Raw genomic sequence first — 25,956 nt, 5'->3', positions numbered from 1 at the left:
TAGATCTAGGGTGGGTGGGACCCTCTGGCTGCGGGTCAGTCTTCTATGGTCTTGCCTGTGCCCTGGTGGCCAGGGCCAGCGAGGATGCAGTGTCCATCCGTATGGTTGATGCCTGCCACAAACAATGGGCACCTCAGATTGCAGAGTGTCTCATAGTCACTGCAATTAACATTGTGGTTTAATTGTGAAAATTCCATTTGCTTTTTTTGCCTTTTGGGGCTTCTTTTAGTTTGATTTAGATCACATGTTTGGAAGAACAGAGAGAGAAAAAGATTGCATAGAATCTAGAATTGTCTGTTTTGAATTTCTAACATGGACTGATAGCGATACTGACACTGTCAACTCTTTCTGCAGGATATTAGAAGGAGATGATTTGCACAGGAAACTAACCAAACATCACATCAAGACCTCTCAGAGTCAGTCGATTCATCAGGACCTGAATATCATCAACCTTTGAATGTGGAAGGAGAAATGTTTCTCTGATCTGTCTGTGGGAAAAGATAACAAACATCAGTGTGACCAGAAAAGCACCGAGACACACACACCCGAGTGGGAGTCTTCCAGTGCACTGACTGTGGAAAGAGCTTTAACCAGTTACACAGCCTGAAAAAACATCACACCATTCACAGCGGGGAGAAACTGTACATGTGTTCTGTGTGTGGACAAGTTTGCAACAGATCTTCCAACCTGGAGAGACACAAGGACACCCACACCATTGAGAAACCGTGGAAATGTGGGGACTGTGGGAAGGGATTCAGTTTCCCATCCCAGCTGGAAACTCAGCGACGGAGTCACACTGGGGAGAGACCGTTCACCTGCTGTGTGTGTGGAAAGGAATTCACTAAGTCATCCAGCCTGGGGTCACACCAGAGAGTTCACAGTGACGAGAGGCCTTTTAAATGCTTTTACTGTGGAGATTGCTTTAAAACCTCTCCTGATCTAATTAAACACCAGCTTGTTCACACTGACAAGAGACCATTCAGTTGCTCTCACTATGAGAAGAGATTCAGACAATCATCTCACCTTATTCAACATCAGCGAGTTCACACTGGGGAAAGGATATGCACCTGCTCCGTGTGTGGGAAGCGATTCGCTCAGTCATCCAATCTCCAGACACACCAACGCACTCACAGTGGGGAGAGGCCATTCACCTGCTCCGAGTGTGGGAAGGGATTCAATCGACCATCCAACTTGTTGAGACACCAGCGGGTTCATGTGTGACTGCAGGGGTTGGATGCTGCTGTTAATCACATGCTTTATTTCTGCAGAAGGTAATAACTCCTATCACTGGGCCAGAGTTTAAAGTTCTTTGCAGGGCAGGTGCTGTGTCGGGACTGCAGCAAGTAGGAGTTTCTGGAGAATATTGCGATCCTGGACCATCATATCTGTGGTGAGTGTCTGCAGCTCAGGAAACCTGGGCTCAGGGTTATTGAGCTGCAGTCTGAGCTGCAGACATCAGGGCCATCACGGAGGGGGAGAGTCAGCTGGACACTTTCTTTCAGGAAGCAGTCACAACCCCAAGGTTCAGGAGAAATTTACAGTTAGTGAATGGTCAGGATATATCAGAATATGTCAAGAAAATCAGTTTTAGCATCTGTGGTCTTAATTTCTCTGGGTTAAGAGGAGAAAAACTGACATCTGGACTTAGTGTGTGTCAGTCAAGGCACCTTTCCCTTCTTTAAGATGCTGGAACATTGATTCTGATGTTATCAGTGAAGTTAACTGATCTGAGACATTGAAAGGATTCTCGTTACAGCACACCAGGGATTTCAACCTAATTTCAACTTTGGGACAATCAGAATACTTGGTAACAGACAAGACACTGAAAGGCTTGAAGGGATGACTCTGAAGAAGAATCATATGGACTCGAAATGTTAACTCTTTTTTTTTACTCTCCACGGATGCTGTTAGACCTGCTGAGCTTTTCCAACATTTTATGGTTTTGTTGCCCTTGAACTGAGTCGTTTGTCACACCATTTCATAAGAAGTTAAGAGTCAACCACATTGCTGTGGGTCTGGAATCACATGTAGGCCAGATCAAGTAAGGACAGCAGGTTTCCTTCCCTAAAGGGCACTGGTGAACCAGATGGGTTTTTACAACAATGGTTTCATGGTCATCATTACTGAGATTAGCTTTTCAATTCCAGATTATTACTTGAATTCAAATTCCACTGGGATTTGAACCCTTGTTCCCCAGATCATTAGCTTGGGATTCTGGATCACTAGTTTGGTGATATTTCCACTGTGCCACCATATTCCCCCTCCCTGCCCCATGCCACACACAAATAAATTATTGATTAATTTATTTCAAGTTTAATGAGAAAATGATTGGACCTACCCTGTACCTATATCTAACCCATTGGAAATCTGTGAAGTTATTGGATTCAAACAAACCCATTCGCTCCTCCTCAGCTCCACAGTGAGTGAGACCGGGAAAAGCAGAAAAGCAGCAATATTCCGGCCCCGCACTCTCCAATCGCCCGCTGCCAGCAGAAAGCGGCGGCTGCAGCTTCAGTCAGTGGGTTAGTGCCCATCCCTGGGATACAAGATACTCCAACCCAGGTCAAACCTCCCAATACACCCAGCACCAGCTCAGGAAAATACAGCTAGATTATATCCCGGTCACTGAACCTCCAAGCAGCATTTACAGAATACCCGAGTGAGTGTGTCACAAATAAAAACAACTTTCTAAATATTTTCACTGCAAAATTCCTTCCTTTTATTTAAAGGTTGACTGTTGTGAATCTGAAAATGAGCACCATGGGATTTGTGTTACCGACTGACTTGTTTTCCATTGTTTGTCCGACAGGTTTGCAATTCAACTTGTGTTCGAGATTGAAGAGAATCTGATCTCAAAATGAGGTCACAAAGCAGGTAAATATTAAATCCAGGAACAAATCCTGAAGAAAATGGATCAGTGTTTGGAAGGAGGTGCAACTAAGAAAGGGAATCTGTGAATGATTGAATGGAAAGCATCAGTCCCTTGAGCTTCTGGCTAGCACAGTCAGTAGTGCATGAGGCCTGTAACCTCAGGTTTGTGGGTTCAAGCCCCACTTTGGGTGCCGTTGCTTTTTTTTAAAACTTTGCTGCTTTCATGGGTGAACCTCAGCTCTCCACTGTGTCACTGTGCTGCAACTGAGTCTTTCTCCATCCTGATTTGTCTTTATCACAGTTGCTGGTTTATGAAAGCAAACTTCCTCCACTTCACTGGAAATGTGAGAGACCAGTTTGTTGGTGCGGCCTAATGTACAATGAATGATGACACTTTAAAAGTGGCAAGTTTCACTCAAGCCCCTGGACCAACAAAACTGCTCAGAGTCACCGAATTAGAATGGTCACTCCCTGGGTGCCCAATAGCAGCGGACCCATGTCAAGAATGATCTGATTCATAAGATTAAGGGAGAGAAATTAGTGAACTCCCACTCAACCTTATTCACATCAAAAACAGTTGGGAAGAGGAATCATTTCATAGGCTGGGTTTTATTTTCTTTGGAAAGCTGCTGGAACGGTTTGGCTGAGGATGTCACTAGTTCTGGGACACAAGTCTTCAGAGCTTTGATCTGATACATTGGTTGTGAGATCGCTTAGCTCTGGCAATCATAGGCTGCTTCCACTGTTTGGCAAGCAGTCCTGTGTTGTAGGTTCACCAGGTTGACATTCCAATATGGCTTGTGCTGCTCCTGACCTGCTGTCCTGCACTCTTCATTGAACTAGGCTTGATTGCCTGGTTTGATGTAATTGTGGAGTGAGGGATATGCTGGGCCATGAGTTTACAGACTGTGGTTGAATACAATTCTGCTGCTGCTGATGGCTCCCACTGCCTCATGGGTTCCCAGTCTTGAGTTGCTAGATCTCTTCTGAATCTATCCCATTTAGCACAGTGGCAGTGCCACACAACACGATGGAGGGAATCGTCAGTGTGAAGGTGGGACTCTGACTCCACAAGGGCCATGTGGGGTCACTCCTATCAGTACTATCATGGACAGATGCATCTGTGACAGGTAGAATGGTGAGAATAAGTTCAAGGATTTTCGCTCTTGTTGGTTCCCTCACCAGTTGCCACAGCCCCAGTCTGACAGAGCTGGAGGCAGCAGGTTATTAAACCCTGGAGGAACTGCCAGACCCAGGTATAAATTGGTGTTCTTCCACTGCATGGCGCGTTGCTGTTTCGAAACACCTTCAAATCACAGTTGTATTCTGAGGACGAGGAAAGGCTATGATAGAGGAATCCACACACTGACATTCCTCTTTCCCCCCCCTCCAATTTCACACTGACACATCTTACTCCTCCTTCCCTCTAACTTCATGCTATCACTTTCCTGCTCTCACCGCGGTTCCAGCTCCTGCCATTTCAGTGCCTCCACCATTACTTATTGTCTTGTTGATGTGTTTGAAGTGACTGAGTGCTTTTGCACATTATGGGAAGGAATTCCTGGACACAGTGCGGAGCTGTGTTTAATCACCTGATACAACAACAGGATGCAGATGTGAGGAGCTTCAAATGGCAGGGAGAGGCCAGGAGCTGTGCTGAGGGGTCTGGGGGATGATGGGGAGTGGGAGTTCTTGTTGCTGGCGAGGACCAACTGGCAATTGTGCTTCATCTGTGTGGACTCGACACCCATGCTCATGGCCATGAACTTTGGGATAATTTTTGCGCTTCCTTGGTCTCGATAAAAAAACATTTTCCCATTTAAACCTCATGTGATGGTTAATGTTTCAGATGGGACTCCCTAAGAAGGAATACATCTTGCATGAATTGTACTCAATAATCAATCCCCACCACCCAAAATAGTGTTAAATATCAGGCTGCATGACACATTTCACATCGTTACCAGCTTTTGTAACAAAATCTGAATAGTTGGGTGGACATAGATGGGAAATGGATTATGAAAAAGGATATTGAAGACAACAGTGATTGAAAACTGAAGTGAGAAAAAACAATGGGGTCAGATGAATGCTGGAGCTGTAGAAAAAAAAATGGGAAACAAGAAACACTGGTTATTAAGGCTTTTGAATAAATTAGCCTGGGAGACCATCAGCTTCAAGACATTTGATTAAAGTAAATGTATGTGATAGAACAAATTTGAAATGCGTAGCTATTCCCTATGTGTTATATTCACAGCAGATCTACCAAAGCACAGATCATATTGAGCCAGATAATCTGCTGTTTTACAACCATAGGAATGTTATACAATGTGATGAACCATTTAACAGAGCCACAGATTTATGTTGCTAAAATTGTATTGAAATTGTGTTTTTGTCTTTAATTTGGTCCCAAAAACACTGCTACAATTTCACCCATGCTAAGCATCTTGGGATGTTTTATTAAAGTAAAGGTGTAAAATAAATGCAGATTTTTGTTGTTGTTGACTGTGAGGAGTGATTCCGTTGCCATTTAAGATGGAAACTCTTGTGTAGTTGCACCGGGGGGAGGATTTTCAGAGCTGACAGGACACGGCAGCATAGCCACATCGTGACAGACCATTCAGATAATTTACACGTGTGAAAACATTGACTGAATTTTCCCACCTGGTAGAAAAAGGCTTTTTAAACGTTGTCTTTGTGGACAGCGATTCAGTTGTTCTTCCCGCCTGCTGGGGCACCAGTAAGTTCATATGTGACTGTAGGGGTTGGATTTTGCTGTTATTGCTGCTCTTTGGAGATTCTCTATTTTCCACCAAATCACATTCTCCTTCTTTCTGCTGGATAATGGAGGATCCGCGCAGTTGGGTTTCAGAATCTCACAGTGCAGAAGAGGCCCTTCGGCCCATCGAGTCTGCACCGACACGTGAGAAACACCTGACCTACCTACCTAATCCCATTTACCAGCTCTTGGCCCATAGCCTTGAATGTTATGATGTGCCAAGTGCTCATCCAGGTACTTTTTAAAGGATGAGAGGCAACCTCCACCACCCTCCTAGGCAGCGCATTCCAGCGTCACCACTCTCTGGGTAAAAAAGTTTTTCCTCACATCCCCCCTAAACCTCCTGCCCCTCACCTTGAACTTATGCTCCCTTGTGACTGACCCTTCAACTAAGGGGAACAGCTGCTCCCTATCCACCCTGTCCATGTCCCTCATAATCTTGTACACCTTGATCAGGTCACCCCTCAGTCTTCTCTGCTCCAACAAAAACAACCCAAGTCTATCCAACCTCTCTTCATAACTTAAATGTTTCATCCCAGGGCAATATCCTGGTGAATCTCCTCTGCACCCCCTCCTGTGCAATCACATCCTGCCTATAATGTGGCGACTAAAACTGCACAGAGTACTCCAGCTGTGGCCTCACCAAGGTTCTCTACAACTCCAACATGATCTCCCTACTTTTGTAACCTATGCCTCGATTGATAAAGGCAAGTGTCCCAAATGCCTTTTTCACCACCCCACTAACATGCTCCTTCGCCTTCAGAGATCTATGGACACACACACCAAGGTCCCTTTGTTCTTCAGAACTTCCAATGTCATGCTGTTCATTGAATACTTCCTTGTCAGATCACTCCTTCCAAAGTGTATCACCTCACACTTTTCAGGGTTAAATTCCATCTGCCACTTATCTGCCCATTTGACTATCCCGTCTATTTCTTCCTGTAGCCCAAGACACTCAACCTCACTGTTAACCACCCAGCCAATCTTTGTGTCATCCGCAAACTTACTAATCCTACCCCCTACATAGTCATCTATGTCGTTTATATAAATGATGAATAATAGGGGACCAAGCACAGATCCCTGTGGTACGCCACTGGATACTGGCTTCCAGTCACTAAAGCATCCTTCTGTCATCACCCTCTGCCTCCTACAAGCCAAAACCTTGTCAAAGGCTTTGCTGAAATCCATATAAACTACATCAACTGCACTACCCTGATCTGCACACCTGGTCACCTCTTCAAAAAATTCAATCAAATTTGTTAGGTATGACCTCCCTCTGACAAACCTATGCTGACTATCCCTGATCAAACCTTGCCTCTCCAAGTGGAGATAGATTCTCTCCTTCAGAGTTTTCTCCAATAGTTTCAATATAATATAACGATTTAATTTGTTTCCTAAGTTTATTATTTGATCCTCCGCCCCAGTCTCCGTACCACACCAGGAAAACAAATCGCGATACAACAATTTGTACTTTCAATGGCGACGCCTTCACCCATCATCCCCCGCGGTGGGCAATATCCCCTATCCACATCACCGGACAGCAGTACGCAGGCGCAGTGAGGAAAACTTTGGAGCATGCGCATAGCGAGAAATGGCGATGGAGAGACGGTAGGATCCGGATCGGTAAGGGGAAAAGTAGGGGGACAGAGGAAGCGATGGATCCGGTGGGTAGGCCGAAAGGGTTCGTAAACATGTTGAGTAATCTGCAAAACCCCGAAAAAGACCTTAGCGTTCCCACTTTTGCACGGAGCCAGGACGGCAGTTTTGTTCCGATTCCAGCCCCGAGGTAACGGTCGCCATCTTTATTGTGGGCATTTTTTGAAAGGTTCCCAATGACAGACTGAGGACAATTGTCCATCAAGCTGCTTCACACTTTGAGTTACAATGTGTAATTGATGAGGCAAATCAACGATATATGTCCAAGGCAGTGACAATAATTATGCTTTTAGCATAATAAAATTTTCCAAGGCATTTCACAGAAATATTACAAAGTAACGTTTGACACTGAGCCACATGAGCCATATTAGGGCAGGTGACCAAAAGCTTTGTCAAAGAGGTAGGTTTTAAGGAGTATTTTAAAGAAGAGTGAGGCGTAAAGCTGTGACCTAGGTAACTGAAGGAATAGTCACTGATGGTGGAGCGATTAAAATCGGGAATGCTCAAGTGGCTGGAATTAGATCAGTGTAGAGATCCTGGCGAGGGGGCGGCGAGGGCTGTGGCTGGAGGAGAATACAGAGATCGGGATCATCACAACCATGGAGGAAAATATGAGAATTTTAAAGTTTTGGTGCTTTTAAAATGAGAGCCTTTGTAGGTCAGTGAGCACAGGGGTGATGTATGAACAAGACTGAATGTGAGTAAGCACACGGATAGCAGAGTTTTGGATGACCTCAAGATTCTAGGGGTGGGAGGATGGAGTTGAATGTTGGAGGCCAGTTGGGTATGCATTAGGATAATTTAGACTACAGGTAACACATGAATGGATGACGCTTTCAACAGCAGATAAACTGAGACTAGGGTGGAGTCGGGTGATGTTACTGAGGCAGAAATAGGCGGCCTTGGTGTTGTTGCGGATATGTGGCTGTAAGCTCATCTCGCGATTGTGAACAGTGTGATTCAGCCTCAGGCAGTTGCGAAGAAGAGGGAGAGAGTCAGTGGTTAGGGAGTGGAATTTGTAGTAGGCACTGAAGGCAATGATGTGAGCGTTGGTGGCTCAGCCAGCATTTATTGCCTATCCCTAATTGCCCTTGAGAAGGTGGTGGTGAGCTGCCTTCTTGAACCACTGCAGTCCGTGTGGTGTAGCTACACCCACAGTGCTGTTAGGAAGGGAGTTCCAGGATTTTGACCCAGTGGCAGGAATATTTAAGTGGAGGAGATTTCTGCTCATCCAGTGCTGGATGTCAGACAAATCTGCACAGTGTGTGACTCGGGTTTTTTCAAATTCATTTATGGAAGTTACAGGCTGGGCCAGCATTTATTGCCCATCCCTAATTGCCCTTGAGAAAGTGGGAGTGAGCCATCTCCTTGAACTGCTGCAGTCCATGGAGGGAAGCTTGGAGGTGATGGTGTTCACATACACCTGCTCCCCTCATCCTTTTAGTTAGTGGAGGTTGAGGATTTGGGAGATTCTGTCAAAGTTCTAGTCGAGCTGTAGATATATAAAATCCCTCTCTTTCACTCTCTGCCTCCCCTTTGTCTCAGTGGCAGGTTTCCTTCCCTGAAGGACATTAGTGAACCAGTTGGGTTGTTATGACAATCCAGCAGTTTTCATGGTCACTTTTGCTAGTGTCAGCTCCACAAATTACCAGATTCATTTATCTCAATTTCACAACTTGCCTTTGTGTTTTTGTGGGTTCTCTCTCACTCTCTTTTTTTTCTGTTTTAAATCAACTTCACAGAGTATTGAAGGGGAAGGATTTGCAGTTGGGAAACTCAAAGCAAATATCACATCAGGATCTGATGGAGTCGCTCAATTTATCGTAACCTGAATGTCATCAGATTTTGAACATGGAAGGAAAAAGCACCGTTTACAGTGGGGAGAAACAGTGGAAATGTGGGGAATGTGAGGAGAGGTTCAGTTACCTGTCTGAGCTGGAAGCTCATCGACGCATTCACACTTGGGAGAGGCCGTTCACCTGCTCCGAATTTTGAAAGGGATTCACTCGGCTATCCAACCTGCTGACACACCAGCGGGTTTGCACTGGGAGAGACCTTTCAAATGTTCAGACTGTGGGAAATACTACAGAAGTTCTGGGGACCTGATGTACCATCAATTTGTTCAAACTGTTGAGAGACCATTCAGGTGCTCTCATTGTGGGACTGGGTTCAGGGGATCGTTTCAACTCATTGTACACCAGCGAATTCAGTGGTGAGAGACCGTTCACCTGCTATGTGTGTGGGAGAGGATTCACTCAATTGTCTCATGTGCTGAGACATGAGAGAGTTCATACTGGGGAGAGACCTTTTAAATGTCCAGACTGTGAGAAGTGCTATAAAAGCTCTGGGGAACTGATGTCCCATCAACATGTTCACACTGATGAGAGACCATTCAGGTGCTCTCACTGCGGGACCGGGTTCATTTAGTCGTCTGAACTAACCGCACACCAGCGAATTCACACTGGTGAGAGGCCGTTCAGGTGCTCCTACTGTGGGACTGGATTGAAGCACTCATCTCAACTCACTTTATCTACCTCATGTAAACCTGCCATAAACTTGTACCTCTCTATAAATCTCCCCTCAATCTCGTTTGCTCCAAGTAGAACAACCCCAGTTTCTCCAACCTAACCTTGCAACTAAAATTCCTCATCCCTGGAACCATCCTAGTAAACCTCCTCTGCACCCTCTCAAGGACCCTCACATCCTTCATAATGTGTGGTGACCACTGGTTTGCACAGACCCAGATGTTCTGTGTTCGTGTCTGTGATGTCATCACACACCGACAATTGCTCAGTGACATCACCTCCGCTCCCTGGGTATTTCCTCAACTGGGAGATTTTTCTCCGACTCCAGTGCTTCTGATATTTTTACACCTGTAGGCTCCAGCAGGAGATTTTAAAATTGAAAACCGAAATTGTTTCACTTGTCGGCTTAGTTAACCATTCATCTAGAATTTAGAGCTTTTAGTGCTATGCTGTGTTGTCTGTAAGGGGTTCCATGGCTCTTGGACTGGTGGATCTAATCCATGTCCTTCCACTGCCCTGTTTCACCTCTGCCCTCCCTGATCACCTCTTTGCTGTTGTCTAATTTCCTCTGTCTCTGAGTGTGTTTGAGCTGTGTTTAGTATTTTACTGTTACTTCAGCAACCATGTCTGAATGAGGTTTCCACCATTGTTCATCCCTCGACCTTGTGCTGCCGACTTCCCAGTTTTATCTTCCTGCAGCATCTTACAGTCAGGAATTGTTTTTCCGGTGCGATTGTACATTTCTCTCATGTTTCAGAACTTATATTAACCATCAAATTCTGCATCATTGTAATTCCATGTAATTTATTTTGCACAACCTGAAATGTTAACCTTGTTTCTCTCTTCATACATTCCAGCTGATATTACCAATCCCCAGTTACCTGTGGAGATGATGATGTTTGACCTTCTTGAATCGCTGCAGTCTGTGTGGTGAAGGTGCTCCCACAATGCTCTTAGGTAAGGAGTTACAGGTTATTCACCAGTGATGATGAAGGAATGGTGATATATGTCCAAGTCAATGACAGAAGTGTGATATAAATACAAATTAATGTAATAAAATATTCCAAGACATTTCACAGAAATGTTACACAGCAAAATTTGACACTGAGCCTCATGAGCAGACATGAGTTCAGGTGACCAAACGTTTGGTCAGAGGTAGGTTTTGAGGAGCACCTTAAAGGAGGAAACTGAGATAGGGAGACGAAGAGGTTTAAGGAGGAATTTAAAACCCTTGTGGTCTTGGCAACTGAAAGAGCACCCCCAGTGGTGGGGTGATTATTATCTGGAATATTAAAGAGGCCGATGGTAGATGAACAAATGTTTCAGGGGGTTCTGTGGGTGAAGGAGATTACAGAGATAGGGATGATCGCAGCCAGGGAGGAAATCCATTGAGTGGAGGGTTGTGTGGGTATTATGACACATCCAATGGTAAATGCTGAGTTGTTCAAATCCCGGAAGGAAACTTGAAACAACTGTCATAACCCATTTTTGCAATTTGTATGTTTTGAGATGCAGGCTTTGAATTCAGTAGTAATAAGACCACTGAGTCTCGGGTTTTTTTTATAAAACTAAATTAGACATTTATTAATACAAGAAAGATTTTAAGCACATACATATGTCTACAAAATTACTGCTATAAAAACTACAAAAATCTCCTAATTAACCTGACTCTCAGTTACACTCCAGTTAAGGCAACAGTAAAACACAGATTTAAACAGACCTTTAAACAGGCTTTTGATAAGGTCCCGCATCGGAGACAGATAACGAAGAGCCCATGGAATCCAAGGCAATTTGGCAAATTGGATCCAGAATTGGCTGAGTGGCAGGAAGCAGAGGGTGATGGTCGTTTTTGTGACTGGATGCCTTTGTCCAGTGGGATTCCACAGGGATTGGTGTTGGATCCCTTGCTGTTTGTGGCATATATAAACGATTTAGACTTGAATGTAGAAGGGTTGATCAGTAAATTCGTAGTTGACATGAAAATTGGTGGGGTGGTAAATAGTGAGGATTACAGGAGGATATAGACGGGCTGGTCAGATCGGCTGATCAGTGGCAAATGGAATTTAATCCGGATAACTGTGAGGTGATGCACTTGGGCAGGAGAAACAAGGCACGGGAATACACAATGAATGACAGGACCCCGGGAAGTACCGAGGATCAGAGGCACCTTGGTGTGCATGTCCACCAATCGCTTAAGGTATCAGGACGGGTAGATAAGGTGGTTATAAAGGCATCTGGGATACTTGCCTTTATTAGCCGAGGCATAGAATATAAGAGCAGGGAGGTTAGGCTGGAACTGTATAAAACTCTGCTTAGGCCACAGCTAGAGTATTGCGTGTAGTTCTGGAATCCGCATTGTAGGAAGGATGTGATTGCACTAGAGAGAGAGAGCAGAGGAGATTTACCAGAATGTTGCCTGAGCTGAGAGTTTTAGTTATGAGGAGAGATTGGATAGACTGGGGTTATTTTCCCTGGAGTAGAGGAGATTGAGGGGGGGCATGATTCAGGTGTATAAAATTATGAGGGGCATAGATAGGGTAGACAGGAAGGAACTTTTCCCCTTGGTGGAGGGATCAATAACCAGGGGGCATAGATTTAAGGTAAGGGGCAGGAGGTTTATACGGGATGTGAGGAAGAATTTTTTTCACCCAGAGGGTGGTGGAATCTGGAGCTCACTGCCTGAAAGGGTGGTAGAGGCAGAAACCCTCATAACATTTAAGAAGTATTTGGATGTGCACTTGTGATGCCATGGCATACAAGGCTATGGGCCTAGGGCTGGAAAATGGGATTAAGGACTCCATCCCATTCTCTCAGTTCCTTCGCCTCCGTCGCATCTGTTCTGATGATGCTACTTTCAAAAACAGTTCCTCTGACATGTCCTCCTTCTTCCTTAACCGAGGTTTTCCACCCACGGTAGTTGACAGGGCCCTCAACCGTGTCCGGCCCATTTCCCGCGCATCTGCCCTCACGCCTTCTCCTCCCTCCCAGAAACATGATGGGGTCCCCCTTGTCCTCACTTATCACCCCACCAGCCTCCGCATTCAAAGGATCATCTTCCGCCATTTCTGCCAACTCCAGCATGATGCCACCACCAAACACATCTTCCCTTCACCCCCCCTGGCGGCATTCTGTAGGGATCATTCCCTTCGTGACACCCTGGTCCACTCCTCCATCACCCCCTACTCTTCAACCCCCTCAGACGGCACCTCCCCATGCAAATGCAGAAGATGCAACACCTGCCCCTTCACTTCCTCTCTCCTCACCGTCCAAGGGCCCAAACACTCCTTTCAAGTGAAGCAGCAGTTCACTTGCATGTCCCTCAACTTAGTCTACTGCATTCGTTGCTCCCAATGCGGTTTCCTCTACATTGGAGAGAACAAACGCAGACTGGGTTACCGCTTTGCAGAACACCTTCGGTCTGTCCGCAAGCATGACCCAGACCTCCCTGTCGCTTGCCATTTCAATACTCCACCCTGCTCTCATGCCCACATGTCTGTCCTTGGCTTGCTGCATTGTTCCAGTGAAGCTCAATGCAAACTCGAGGAACAGCACCTCATCTTCCGACTGGGCACTTTACAGCCTTCCGGACTGAATATTGAGTTCAACAGTTTTAGATCTTGAACTCTCTCCTCCATCCCCACCCACTTCCCATTTCTTCCCCCTCCTTTTTGTTTTTTTCCTATAATTTAAAAAGATTTTTTCTTTTCCCACGAATTTCCATTATTTTTAAATGTATTTCCACCATTGTTTATTTCTACCTTTTAGTATTCCCCCACCCCCACTAGAGCTATCTGTACCTTATCTGTCTTGTCTTCTACTCTTAATTAGCACATTCTTTTAGATAATATCACCACCTTCAACACCTCTTTGTTCTTTTGTCTGTGACAGCTTTTGGTTATCTCCACCTATCACTAGCTGCTTGTCCCAACAAAACCACCCCCCTTAAACCAGCTTATATTTCACCCCTTTCCTAATTTTACTTAGTTCTGTTGAAGGGTCATGAGGACTCGAAACGTCAACTGTACTCTTCTCCGCCTATGCTGCCAGACCTGCTGAGTTTTTCTAGGTATTTCTGTTTCTGTTTTTATTTTTGTTTTAGAATAATTAGGTACTTGTTTGACTGGCGCAGATTCAATGAGCCGAAGGGCCTTTTTCTGTGCTGTAGACCTCTATGACTCTATGACCCCTGGCAAAGCACTCCCTGGAAAGTCACATTCAATATGAGTTTCTTTCAGCACTGGGTCCTTGCAGACAGGCTTAGAGGCTGGAGGCTTTAGATCTTAGAATCCCTCCTCCTTTTACCAACAGCCTTCTCTTCCTTTATATATATTTTCCTCTTTGAATGCAAATTTGCATTGTCACTCGGTTTTTTTTAACTTTAAACCTACTAACAATAAAACCCTTTCATAATACTCACTTTACTAGTAAGCTTTGAAAAAAATAAAGACATTGTTTCTGAGCTTCACCTGGTTAGGTGTAATATTTCACCTCTTTTGAAAGGTCTACTTAAAAACGCAAATTGGCCCCTTTACATCTCACCTTCTATGTTTATCTAATTACCATTTCAAACCTACTTATCTTCTATACATCAAAGCCTCTAGACCAGCTGGCTTTAATCCAATTAAGACACACACACTTAGATACAGACACCACTAAACTCTATTTTTAAATAATTTCCAATAACATTATAGGCATTATTATACCATCTTGACAGCGGGTGGAGTTGACTACAGAGATAAGGATGATCACAGCCAGGGAGGAAAACAAGGATGAGAATTTTTAAATTTTGCTGCTTCTTAACCAGGAACCTTTGAAGATCAATGAGCAAAGGGGTGAACGGTGAACAAGACTTGATGCGAGTAAACACACGAGCAGCAGAGTTTTGGATAACCTCAAGATTACAGGGAGGCTGAATGTGGGAGGCCAGCAGGGAGTGTGTTAGGATTGTTATGTCTAGAGGGAACAAAGGAATGGATGACGGTTTCAGCAGAGGATGAGCTGAGACGAGGGTGGAGTTGGACGATGTTACTGAGGTGGAAATTGGCGGTCTTGGTGATGATATGGATGTGCTTGGAATCTCGTCTTTGGGTGAAATATTTTTCCATGGTTGTGAACAGCCTGGTTCAGCCTCTGGCAGTTACCAGGAAGAGGGATGGAGTCGGTGGCTGGGAATGGAGTTTGTAGTGGGGACTGAAGAAAACGGCTTCAGTCTTCCCAATACTTAAATGGAGAAAATTTCAGCTCATCCAGCACTAGATGTCGTACAAGTCAGGACGGTGTGTGACTTGGAGGGGAACTTGGAGGTGATGGTTTTCACATACACCAGCTACCCTGGTCCTTCTCGGTGGTGGAGGTTGAGGGTTTTGGACATTCCCACACAGTTCTGGTCAAGCTGTATATATATAAAATCTCTCTCCTTTACCCCCTGTGTTCTTTCTTTATTTCTCTCTTGCTCTCTTTTCATTCAGCTCTATTTCCCAACCTGCCTTTGTGTTTTGTGGGTTCCCTCTCACTCCCTTTTTCTGTTTTAAATCAGTTTCACAGGATATTAGAAGGGGAGGATTTGCAGTCAGAAAACAGCATCTGAAGGAGTCGCCCAATACGTTGTAACCTGAACAGCATAGCATTTTGAACATGGAAGGAAAAAGCACTGTTCAAATTGGAGAGAAACCGTGGAAATGTGGAGACTGTGAGGAGAGATTCAGTTACCCGTGTCAGCTGGAAACTCATCGACGCACTCATACTGGGGAAAGACCATTCACCTGCACCGTGTGTGGGAAGGGATTCTCTCGATCATCCCAGCTGACGACACACCAGCGAATTCACACCAGGGAGAAACCATTCACCTGCTCCGAGTGTGGGAAGGGATTCACTCAGTTATCCAACCTGCTGAGGCATCAGCGAGTTCACACTGGGGAGAGACCTTTTAAATGCCCAGATTGTGGGAAATGCTATAAAAGTTCATGGAAAATAATGCTCCATCAACGTGTTCACACTGACGAGAGACCATTTAGGTGCTCTCACTGTGGGACTGGGTTCAAGCGATCATCTCACCTCACTGTGCACCAGCGAATTCACACTGGCGAGAAACCGTTCACCTGCTACATGTGTGGGAAAGGATTTACTTGTTCAGCCAGCCTGCTGAGACACCAGCGAGTTCACACGGGAGAGAGACCTTTCACCTGCTACATGTGTGGGAAGAGATTCACTCAGTTATCCCACGTGCTGACACACCAGCGAGTTCATGCTGGGGAGAGACCTTTTAAATGCCCAGACTGAGGGAAGTGCTTTAAATATTCCAGGGAACTGATGTCCCATCAATGTGTTCACACAGTCGAGAGACTGTTCAGGTGTCCTCACTGCAGGACTAGGTTCAAGCGATCATCTCAACTCAATGTGCACCAGCGAGTTCACACTGAGAGAGGCCATTCGCCTGCTACTTGTGAGGGAAGGGATTCGGTCAGTTATCCCACGTGCTGAGATACAAGAGAGCTCACACTGAGAGAGGCCATACACCTGCTCCGAGTCTAAGAAGACATTCACTTGGTCATGGACTCTGCTGAGTCACCATCAGGTTTACAAGTGACGACAGTAATTGGATTTTTCTGGTAATTACATCCAGGACTGAACCATGTTCATTGGGGTCTGTTTCTACTGATATTAATAAACTCCAGGCCAGTTAGAGGTGTTAATGTTCTGGATATAATAAAAATAAATCAGCTTTGTGTTAAACACACAGTGTGCCGAGTCTTCTTAATATCTATAACACAAGTTAAGTGCATCCCTCTCCCGTCTCCTCTGTACTCACCTCCAACCCACCAAGGCTCCTTAGACAGCATCTTCCAAACCCACGACCACTGCCACCTAGAAGGACAAGGGCAGCAGACACCAATGACCACTCCATCCTCCTCCAATGCCTCTCCACTGATATCCAGCTGGGTGGGACTGCACAGTTCTGATTCCTTCCTTATTGACTTGTAGCCAGAGAATCTCCTGTGGTAGCTGTAATTATTTGAGTTACACTGTTACAAACTCACTCACTCGATAGGTGATCAGGTATCACTGCCCTTTGATATACAAATGTTCCATTATCATGCTCACAGTGACTGTATTTTACAGACAAGTCCTTCTTACCACACCAGTCCTCCTGGATAGATCAACAGAGAAATGTGAAGACATTATAGTCAACCAGCCAAGATCATAGTGGTTAAAAACATTTGATAATTCCCATTAAAATATAAAGCACAACAGAACAACTGTGCATTGGTCAGTTACAAACTTATTGAAACAGATTCATTGCCACCTCCTCCCTTTCCACGTTCCAGGTTCCCAAACACACTTTCCCGGTGACACAGTAATTTACTTGTACTATTTACAATTTAGTATTCTGTATTCACTGCTCACGTTGTGGTCTCCGCTACACTGTGGAGACTAAATCCAGATTGGGTGACTGCTTCATGTAAAATCACCATTCACATTGCAAGTGTGATCCTGAGCTGCTTCTCATCTACTGTTTTAATTCTCAGCCTCACTTCAAGTCTGACCTCTTAGTCCTCGGCCTCCTGTACTGCCGCATGAAGCCCAACAGAAGCTCGAGGAACAGCAGCTCGTCTTTGATTAGTCACTTTACAACCTTCCAGACTCAACGTTAATTTTAATAATTTCATATCATAAACATCACTCCCATTTTTAGGGCAGTAGATGCTGGTAATGGCTCTGCTGTTACCATTTATCCCTCCTTTGAACCTGTCTTATTTGTTTCCTTGTCCCATTAGTTTCTTTAATTGTCTGGTCACCCAATGTTGCCTTGCACCATTGTCCCCTTTATCATTTACTCTCTCCAGCCTTCCATCCTGTCACAAGACCGTTTGTTGTTTCCTTCTGTCTGTCCATGTTTTCTCTGACTCTGGACTTGTTTATAAACTGTTAAATCTGGGAAATTTTCCAGTTTGGATAAAAGTTCAGCGACCTGAAACATTCACTGTGAATGATGCTGTTTGACCTGCTGAGTGTTTCCAACATTTTCCGTTTTGAGATCGGATTTGCAGCATCTGCAGTATCTTGTTTTTGGGTCACTGTGGATCAGTTTTCCCTCACTTATCGTTACCTGTTTAAAGGTGAAGAAGGAGCTTTTAAAGAATGAGACAACAGTAACTGTCACCCTGTTCGACATGAAACTAAACTCACTGTTAATTCCTCATCAGTAACAATGTTAAACACAAAGTTTCCAGCCGGGATTGAACCGGGGACTTTCTCATGTAAAATAAACGTGAGAATCACTGCACTGGGGAAATGAGTGTGAATCCCCCCCGGACAGAGGGGAACTGACCATCCATCTCTAGCTCTAATTCCCAAACAGAAAATGCTGCCAAGAATCAGCAAGTCAGACTGAGTCTGTGGCCGCTCTCAGCGCTTGTGACCGTCACAATGCCCGGGTGATTGATGGAAGCTCCGGACCAATAGGAAGAGGGGGCTGGACTGGAGGACCGAGCGTCGGGGCTGGTCCTCCAACCAATCGGAATGAATGAGGGGCGGGGCCGGGCTGTGATTGAAGCATGCGCAGTGCGGGTAATGGCGATGGGGAGACGGGTCCACAATGGTTAAAAGGGGGGGACGGCGGGGCGGAGGGAGCGATGGATCCGGCGGGTGGACGGAGAGGCTCCGGAAACATGTTGTGTAAACCGCAAACCCCGGAAATAAACTGACCGGTCCCCCTCCCCCGTTTGCACCGAGCGGGGCCGCAGCTCCCAGATCAATGAAGAGCCGGTTTGTATCAGGCTGGACATTGGTTCCAGAGGCTGGTCTCCAGTGTCGGTTCTTTATCATTGAATCATTGAATGGTTACAATACAGACAGAGGCCATTCAGCCCGTCCTGCCTGTGCTGGCTCTCTGCAAGCACAAATCAGCTGGTCCCACTCCTCTGCCCAGGACCACAAGACCAGCAGCAGATATTACCCATCCCCAGTTACCTGTGGAGAAGATGATGTTTGACCTTCTTGAACCGCTGCAGTCCATGTGGTGAAGGTGCTCCCACAATGCTGTTAGATAAAGAGTTACAGTGATGATGAAGGAACAGCGATATATGTCCAAATCAACAACAACAATGTGTGTTTATATAGCACATTTCATGTAATAGACCTTCCCAGGTTTAACAGATGTGCTAAAAAGCAACATTTGACACAGAATCATGTAAAGAGGTAAGAGGGCAGATGGCCAAAAGTTTGGTCAAAGATGTAGGTTTAAAGGAGAATCTTGAACGAGGAAAGAAAGAAAGAGAGCGGAGAGGTTTATGGAGGAAATTCCAGTGCTTTTGGCCTTTGAGCTCAGATGTGGATACTAAGGATGAAGCGATTAAAATCGGGAATGCTCAGGAAGCTGGAATGAGCAGAGTGCAGAGACCTGGGTGGGTTGTGAGGCTGGAGGAGATTACAGAGATAGGGAGGGGTGAGACCATGGAGGAACATGAAAACAAGGATGAGAAATTTAAAGTGTTGGTGCTTCTTAAACAGGAACTTTCATAGGTCAGTGAGCACAGGGGTGATGGGTGAATAAGACTGGGTGCGAGTAAATATACGGACAGCAGAGTTTTGAATGACCTAAAGATTATGGGGAGGTTGAATGTGGGAGACTGGCCAGAAGTGCGTTAGGAAGAAACGTAAGAAATACGAGCAGCAATAGGCCATTTAGCCCTTCGAGCCCTTCTGCCATTCAATGAGATCACGGCTGATCTTCTACTTCAACACCATTTTCTGGCACTATCCCCTTATCCCCAATGTTTTTTATATGTAGAAATCTAACGATCTCAGTATTGAACATTCTCAACGACTGAGCCTCCACAGCCCTATGGGGCAGAGAATTCCAAAGATTCACCATCCTCTGAGTGAAGAAATTCCTCCTCATCTCAGTTCCAAATAGCCTGCCCCTTATTTTGAGACTGTGTCCCCTGAATCTAGAACCTCCAGCCAGAGTTAAGCCTAGAAATAACAAAGGAATGGATGACAGTTTCAGACGAGCTGAGACTAGAGTGGAGTCGGGTGATGTTACTGAGGTGGAAACAAGTGGTCTTGGTGATGATGTGGATATGTGGTTGGAAGCTCATCTTGGGGTGAAATATTTCACCACGGCTTTGAACAGTCTGTTTCATCCTCAGAGAGTTGTCAAGGAGAAGGATGGAGCCGTTGGCTAGGGAACGGAGTTTGTATTGGGGAATGAAGACAATGACTTTAATCTTCCCAATATTTGAATGAAGGAACTTTCTGCTCATCCAGTCCTGGATATCAGACAAGTCAGAACAGTGTGTGAGTTGGAGGTGATGGTGTTCACATACACCTGCTACGCTGGTCCTTCCAGATGGTGGAGGTTGAGGGTTTGGGAGATTCTATCAAATTGTGGTTCAGTTGTCAGTCTCTAAAATGCCTTCCCATTGCCCCCATCTCTCCCACCCGCTTCTGTCCCTCCTGTGCCCTTCTATTTCTCTCATTCTTTCTCTATCCCATTTCTCTCATTCTTTCTCTCTGTGTCTCTCCCACTTCTCTCTCTCTTTTTCTCTTGTCACATAGAATTCTCCATCCCGGAGGGCTCTGGATGCTCCATCTTTAAATATATTTAAGGCTGAGATGGAGAGATTTTTGGTCTCTCAGGTATTCGAGGGAAATGGGGAGCGTGCGGGAAAGTGTTGTTAAAGACAAAGATGAACTAATATTGTTTCAGGCACACTATCAAGACCTTAATTTCTCCAACATAAGAGAAGATTAATTGATGTCCAGTTGCGAACTGCTCCATTTTTGGAGTCTTTTCTCCTTTCTAACTCTAGATTATTTCAGTTCTCGTGCCTTCAGTTATTCTCACAGACAAGTCCCAGCTCCCTATACCTTCCAGATTGTCTGTCCTAGCCTCGGGATGCAGGGAAGTTATCGGTAACACTCCCGGGATCACTAAACACATAACCCAGTCTTTTGTACTGATATGCTGGGATCATTGAGAATGGTGATGTTTGTGGAGCCTACTCTTCCTGTTAGTTGTTTAATTATCCATACCTTTCCTGACTGGATGTGGCAGGACTGCAGAGCTTTGATCTGATCCATTGTTTTTGGGATTGCTTCACTCTGTCTCAAGCATGCTGCTTCCACTGTTTAGAATGCATGTAGTCTTATGGTATAGGGTTGGAATCTCAGTTTTAGGAATGTCTGGTGCTGCTTCTGACATGTTCTCCTGCAGTTTGTGTTGAACCAGGGTTGGTCCCTTGGCTTGATGGTAATGGTAGAGTAAGGGATATGTGGGCCATGTGGTTACAGATTGTGGATGAATACAATTCTGCTGCTGCTGATGATCCACAGCACCTCATGGATGCCCATTTATATCTAGATCCATCCTGAATCTATTTCATTTAACATAGTGATAGTGCCTCACAACATGATGGACGGTATCCTCAGTGTGAAGACGGGACTTTGTCTCATAAGATCACAAGAATTAGGAGCAGGAATTTGGCCACTTGAGCCTGTTCCATCATTAATAACATCATGGCTGATCTCATTGTGGCATCAACTCTACTTTCCTGTCTGCCCTCCCCACCCCGTCGATTAACTCTTGATTGCCGGGATGAAGAACTGTAGCTACGAGGGTAGATTGGAGAGGTTGGGTCTGTTTTCCTTGGAGAAAAGAAGGCTGAGAGGAAACTTAATAGAGGTATTCAAGATTCTGAGGGGTATGGACAGAGTAAATAGTGAGAAACTGTTGCCACACTCATGAGTGCATCAAGAGCTAGAGGGCACACATTCAAAATAATGGGCAAAAGGAGTAAAAGTGATGTGAGGAATTTTGTTTTTTACCCAGAGGATGGTTGGAGTCTGGAGCGAACTTCCTGAGAGGGTGGTGGAGGCAGGTTCGATCGAGGTATTCAAAATGGAATTGGATTGCTACCTGAGGAGAGAGAATGTGTGAGGTTACGGGGTTAAAGCAGGATAGTGGGATGAGGTAGAATGCTCTTTCAGCAAGCCAGTGCAGACTCGATGGGCCAAATGGCCTCCTTCTGCACTGTAAAGATTCTGTGATCAACCACAATCATGTTGAATGGCGGAGCAGGCTCATTGGGGCTTATGGTCTACTCCTGCTCCTATTTCTTTTTCTTTATTCATTGGATGTGGGTGTCATTGGCTAGCGCAGCATTTATTGCCCATCCCTTGTTCAGAGGGCATTTAGGAGTCAACCGCATTGTGAGTGTGGAGTCACATGTAGGCCAGACCAGGCAAGGACAGCAGATTTCCTTCCCTAAAGGGCATTAGTGAACCAGATGGGTTTTGACGACAAACAACAATGGTTTCATGGTCATTATTAGACTTTTAATTCCAGATTTTTATTGAATTCAAATTTCACCATCTGCCGTGGTAGCATTCAAACCCGGGTCCCCAGAGCATTACCCTGGATCGCTGGATTACCAGTCCAGTGACAAAACCACTATGCCACCGCCTTCCCCTCGTGTTCTCATAGAGGCCAGAGTCTTGTGTAGCCAAGACTGGAGGCAGGTCCCCTTCCCTGAAGGACATTAATGAACCAGTTGGGTTTTTACAAAAAATCCACCAGCTTTAATGGTAATTTTTTCCTAGTTTTGGCCCCAAAAATTACCAGAATCATTAAATTCAATTTCACAACCTGCCTTTGTGTTTCTGTGGGTTCTCTCTCACTCCATTTTTTTCTGTTTTAAATCAATTTCACAGGATAGTAGAAGGGGAGAATTTTTCAGTCAGGAAACTCAAACCAAACATCACATCAGAATCTGAGAGAGTCACCCAATTTGTTGTAACCTGAATATCGGATTTTGAACATGGAAGGAAAAAGTACCGTTCACAGTGGAGACAAACTGTGGAAATGTGGAGACTGTGAGGAGGGATTCAGATTTCCATCTGACCTGGAAACTCATCGACGCAGTCACACTGGAGAGAGGCCATTCACCTGCTCCGTATGTGGGAAGGGATTCACTCAGTCATCCAGTCTGCTGAGACACCAGCGAGTTCACAGAGGTGAGAGACCATTCACCTGCTCTGACTGTGGGAAGGGATTCGCTCAGTCATCCAACCTTCTGAGACACCAGCGAGTTCACACTGGGGAGAGACCATTTACTTGCTCCAAGTGTGGGAAAGGATTCGCTCGGTCATCTGACTTGATGACACACCAGCGAGTTCACACTGACGAGAGACCTTTTAAATGTTCAGACTGTGGGAAGTGCTTTAAAAGTTCCCGGGACCTGATGCTCCATCAACGTGTCCACACGGATGAGAGACCGTTCAGGTGCTTGCACTGTGGGTCTGGGTTCAGACAGTCATCTCAACTCACTGAACACCAGCGAGTTCACACCGGCGAGAGGCCATTCACCTGCTCTGACTGTGGGAAGGGATTCGCTCAGTCATCCAACCTGCTGACACACCAGCGAGTTCACACTGGAGAGAGACCTTTCACCTGCTCTGACTGTGGGAAGGGATTCACTCAGTTATCCACCCTGCTGAATCACCAGAGTGTTCACACTGATAAGAGACCTTTTAAATGCCCAGACTGCGGAAAGTGCTATAAAAATTCCAGGGAGCTGATGTCCCACCAACGTGTTCACACTGATAAGAGACCTTTTAAATGCCTGGACTGCGGAAACTGTTTTAAGAGTTCTGGGGAACTGATGCGCCATCAACGTATTCACACTGATGAGAGACCATTCAGGTGCTCTCAGTGTGGGACTGGGTTCAAGACATCATCTGATCTCACTGTACACCAGCGAGTTCACACCGGGGAGAGGCCATTCACCTGTCCCAACTGTGGGAAGGGATTCACTCAGTCATCCACCCTACTGACACATCAGCGAGTTCACACTGGGGAGAGACCGTTCATCTGCCCCAAGTGTGGAAAGAGATTCACACAGTCATCCAACCTAATGAGACACCAGCGAATTCATAAGTAACTAGAGTGATTGGGTTTTGCTGGAAATCACAGAGGACTGAACCGTGTTCATTTGGTCTGTTTCTACTGATGTTAATAATTTCCAACGCAGTTACATGGGCTAATATTTTAGATAAAAGTCAAATAAATCAGCTTTGTGTTGAATACATTGTGTTGAATCTTTCTAATATTTCTAACACAAGTTAATCACTTTTGAAGGTTTCTCCCACTCCCTGTCTCCTCCATCCTCACCTTCCAACAAGTATGAGGAGATCATGGAATTTCCTTGTCACTAAGATTGAAACAATCCAATCAGCTGCCTCTGCTGCTTCCCTCCCTTATACTAGTGCACCGGGCCAAACTGTCTCCAAAGTTCCTCCTTACCTGAGCCCTGAACTCACACCTTTCTCCAGTTTATCTCCCTTCTCCCATCATGCCCTGTAGTCTATTCTAGGGCTTCTCGGCATGACCACCAATGGTGCAGTGATTGAAATGTGGGATGCACAGGGGGCCAGAATTAGAGGAGGGGGTTGTGGAGATGGAGGATCTGTCTGTGAGTTAAGACATAGGGTGGCAGAATTTTGGATGACCCAAGGTTACAGCGGGCAGAATGTGGGGGACCAGCCAGAGTGTGTCGGAATAGTCGAGTTTGGAGGTGATAAAGGCGTGGATGAGATATTCGGCAGCAGATGAGCTGAGACGGGGGAGGAGACGAGTGATGTTACGGAGGTATAAATGAAGGGTTAAGCTTGATGGAAGTTGGATATGTAATAGCAGGAGGTTGTTTAAGCGGAGGATAAAGGTCGATAACTCCCCAGGACAGGTACAGCACCGGTTAGATACAGAATAGCCTTCTCCAGTGTTGGGAATTTTTCTATGTTCTTTATCACCATCTCATTTTGCCTTGCACCATCATCCCTTTCGCTGAATAATCTCTCCTGCCTTCCACAGACCTGCCCTCTTTTGTTTTTTACCCCACCTCTCGAACTTGTAGAGCTGAAAGGTTGACTTTGTTTCTGTCCCTGCAGAAGCTGCCAGACCTGCTGTGCATTTCTAGCACTCGCAATTTTTATTTCAGCTTTTGCAGCATCTGCAGGATTTTGCTTCCGGACTGAGAACGCGTCCTCTGCTGACGTCACAATGAGTCCTCAGCGGAGGACCTGCCGCCCACTCGGTCCTTCAGCCTTTGCCTGCGCTCTCGCTATTGGTCGGGACGCACGTCAGTCATCAGATCAGGCCCCGCCCCCACAGCATCATTATGTCGTCACTTCCGAGTGCCGCTGTCTTCTCCGCTCCGCTCCCCGCGAGCCCCAGTTGGACTCTCCGGTTTTGTATTTAATTTGATTCTTTCTCCATCCGCCTCTTCCCCCCCATCATCCAGCTCACTCACTTGGTTTGGGAAAACTCACTTTCTGTCAACGGCCGCCTTCCCCAGCCTAAGGGAGGTTATATTGCAGCTGGATAAAACACTATTTGGCCACAGCTGGAGGACTGTGTGCAGCTCTGGTCACCCACACTATAGGGAGGATGTGATTGCACTGGAGAGGGTGCAGAGGAGATTCACCAGGGTGTTACCTGGGCTGGAGCGTTTCAGAGACTGGATAGGCTGGGGTTGTTTTCCTTAGAATAGAGAAGGCCAGTGTCGGTTCTTTATCATTGAATCATTGAATGGTTACAATACAGACGGAGGCCATTCAGCCCGTCGTGCCCGTGCTGTCTCTCTGCAGGAGCAAATCAGCTCGTCCCACTCCCCTGCCCTTTCACTAACAAGACCAGCAGCAGATATTACCCATCCCCAGTTACCTGTGGAGAAGATGATGTTTGACCTTCTTGAACCGCTGCAGTCCATGTGGTGAAGATGCTCCCACAATGATGTGAGGTAAGGAGTTACAACTATGATGAAGGAACCGAGATACATGCCCAAATCAACAACAATTTGTATTTATATAGTGCCATTCATGTAATAGACCTTTCCAAGGTGTTTCACAGGAGTTTTATAAAGCAACATTTGACATTTAAGGAGATATGAAAGCAGATGGCCAAATGCTTGGTCAAAGAGGAAGGTTTTAAGGTGATTCTTAAAGGAGGAAAGTGAGGTCGAGAAGTGGAGGGGTTTAGGGAGGAAATCCCACAGCTGAAGATGTGGTCACCAAAGATGGAACAATTAAAATCAGGAGAGCTCAGGATGTCAGAATTAGAGGAAGCACAGA

General features: G+C 45.5%; 2 protein-coding genes across 3 annotated transcripts; both read left to right on the top strand.

The window, feature by feature from the left end:
- The first annotated feature begins 7,219 nt into the window (after positions 1-7,219).
- Positions 7,220-16,557, top strand: LOC144677967 (uncharacterized). 2 transcript variants are annotated; one of them, XM_078537916.1, is made up of 3 exons: positions 7,220-7,430; positions 10,683-10,782; positions 15,362-16,557. In XM_078537916.1, exon 3 carries the CDS (start codon positions 15,460-15,462, stop codon positions 16,102-16,104), a length of 645 nt encoding a protein of 214 aa, XP_078394042.1. In that variant the 5' UTR covers positions 7,220-7,430; positions 10,683-10,782; positions 15,362-15,459; the 3' UTR covers positions 16,105-16,557. The 2 variants fall into 2 exon arrangements, with proteins under 2 accessions (XP_078394042.1, XP_078394043.1); XM_078537917.1 differs by lacking the exon at positions 7,220-7,430 and adding an exon at positions 9,043-9,512.
- A 5,916-nt stretch (positions 16,558-22,473) lies between these two features.
- LOC144677969 (uncharacterized) lies at positions 22,474-23,903 on the top strand. Its single transcript, XM_078537918.1, has one exon. The coding sequence runs from the start codon at positions 22,647-22,649 to the stop codon at positions 23,766-23,768; it is 1,122 nt and encodes a 373-aa protein (XP_078394044.1). The 5' UTR covers positions 22,474-22,646; the 3' UTR covers positions 23,769-23,903.
- Positions 23,904-25,956: the final 2,053 nt, after the last annotated feature.

The sequence above is a fragment of the Cetorhinus maximus genome, unplaced genomic scaffold, assembly GCF_964194155.1.
Source record: "Cetorhinus maximus unplaced genomic scaffold, sCetMax3.hap1.1 HAP1_SCAFFOLD_3355, whole genome shotgun sequence".
Lineage (NCBI taxonomy): Eukaryota > Metazoa > Chordata > Chondrichthyes > Lamniformes > Cetorhinidae > Cetorhinus > Cetorhinus maximus.
This window is presented reverse-complemented; position numbering and strand designations above follow the sequence as displayed.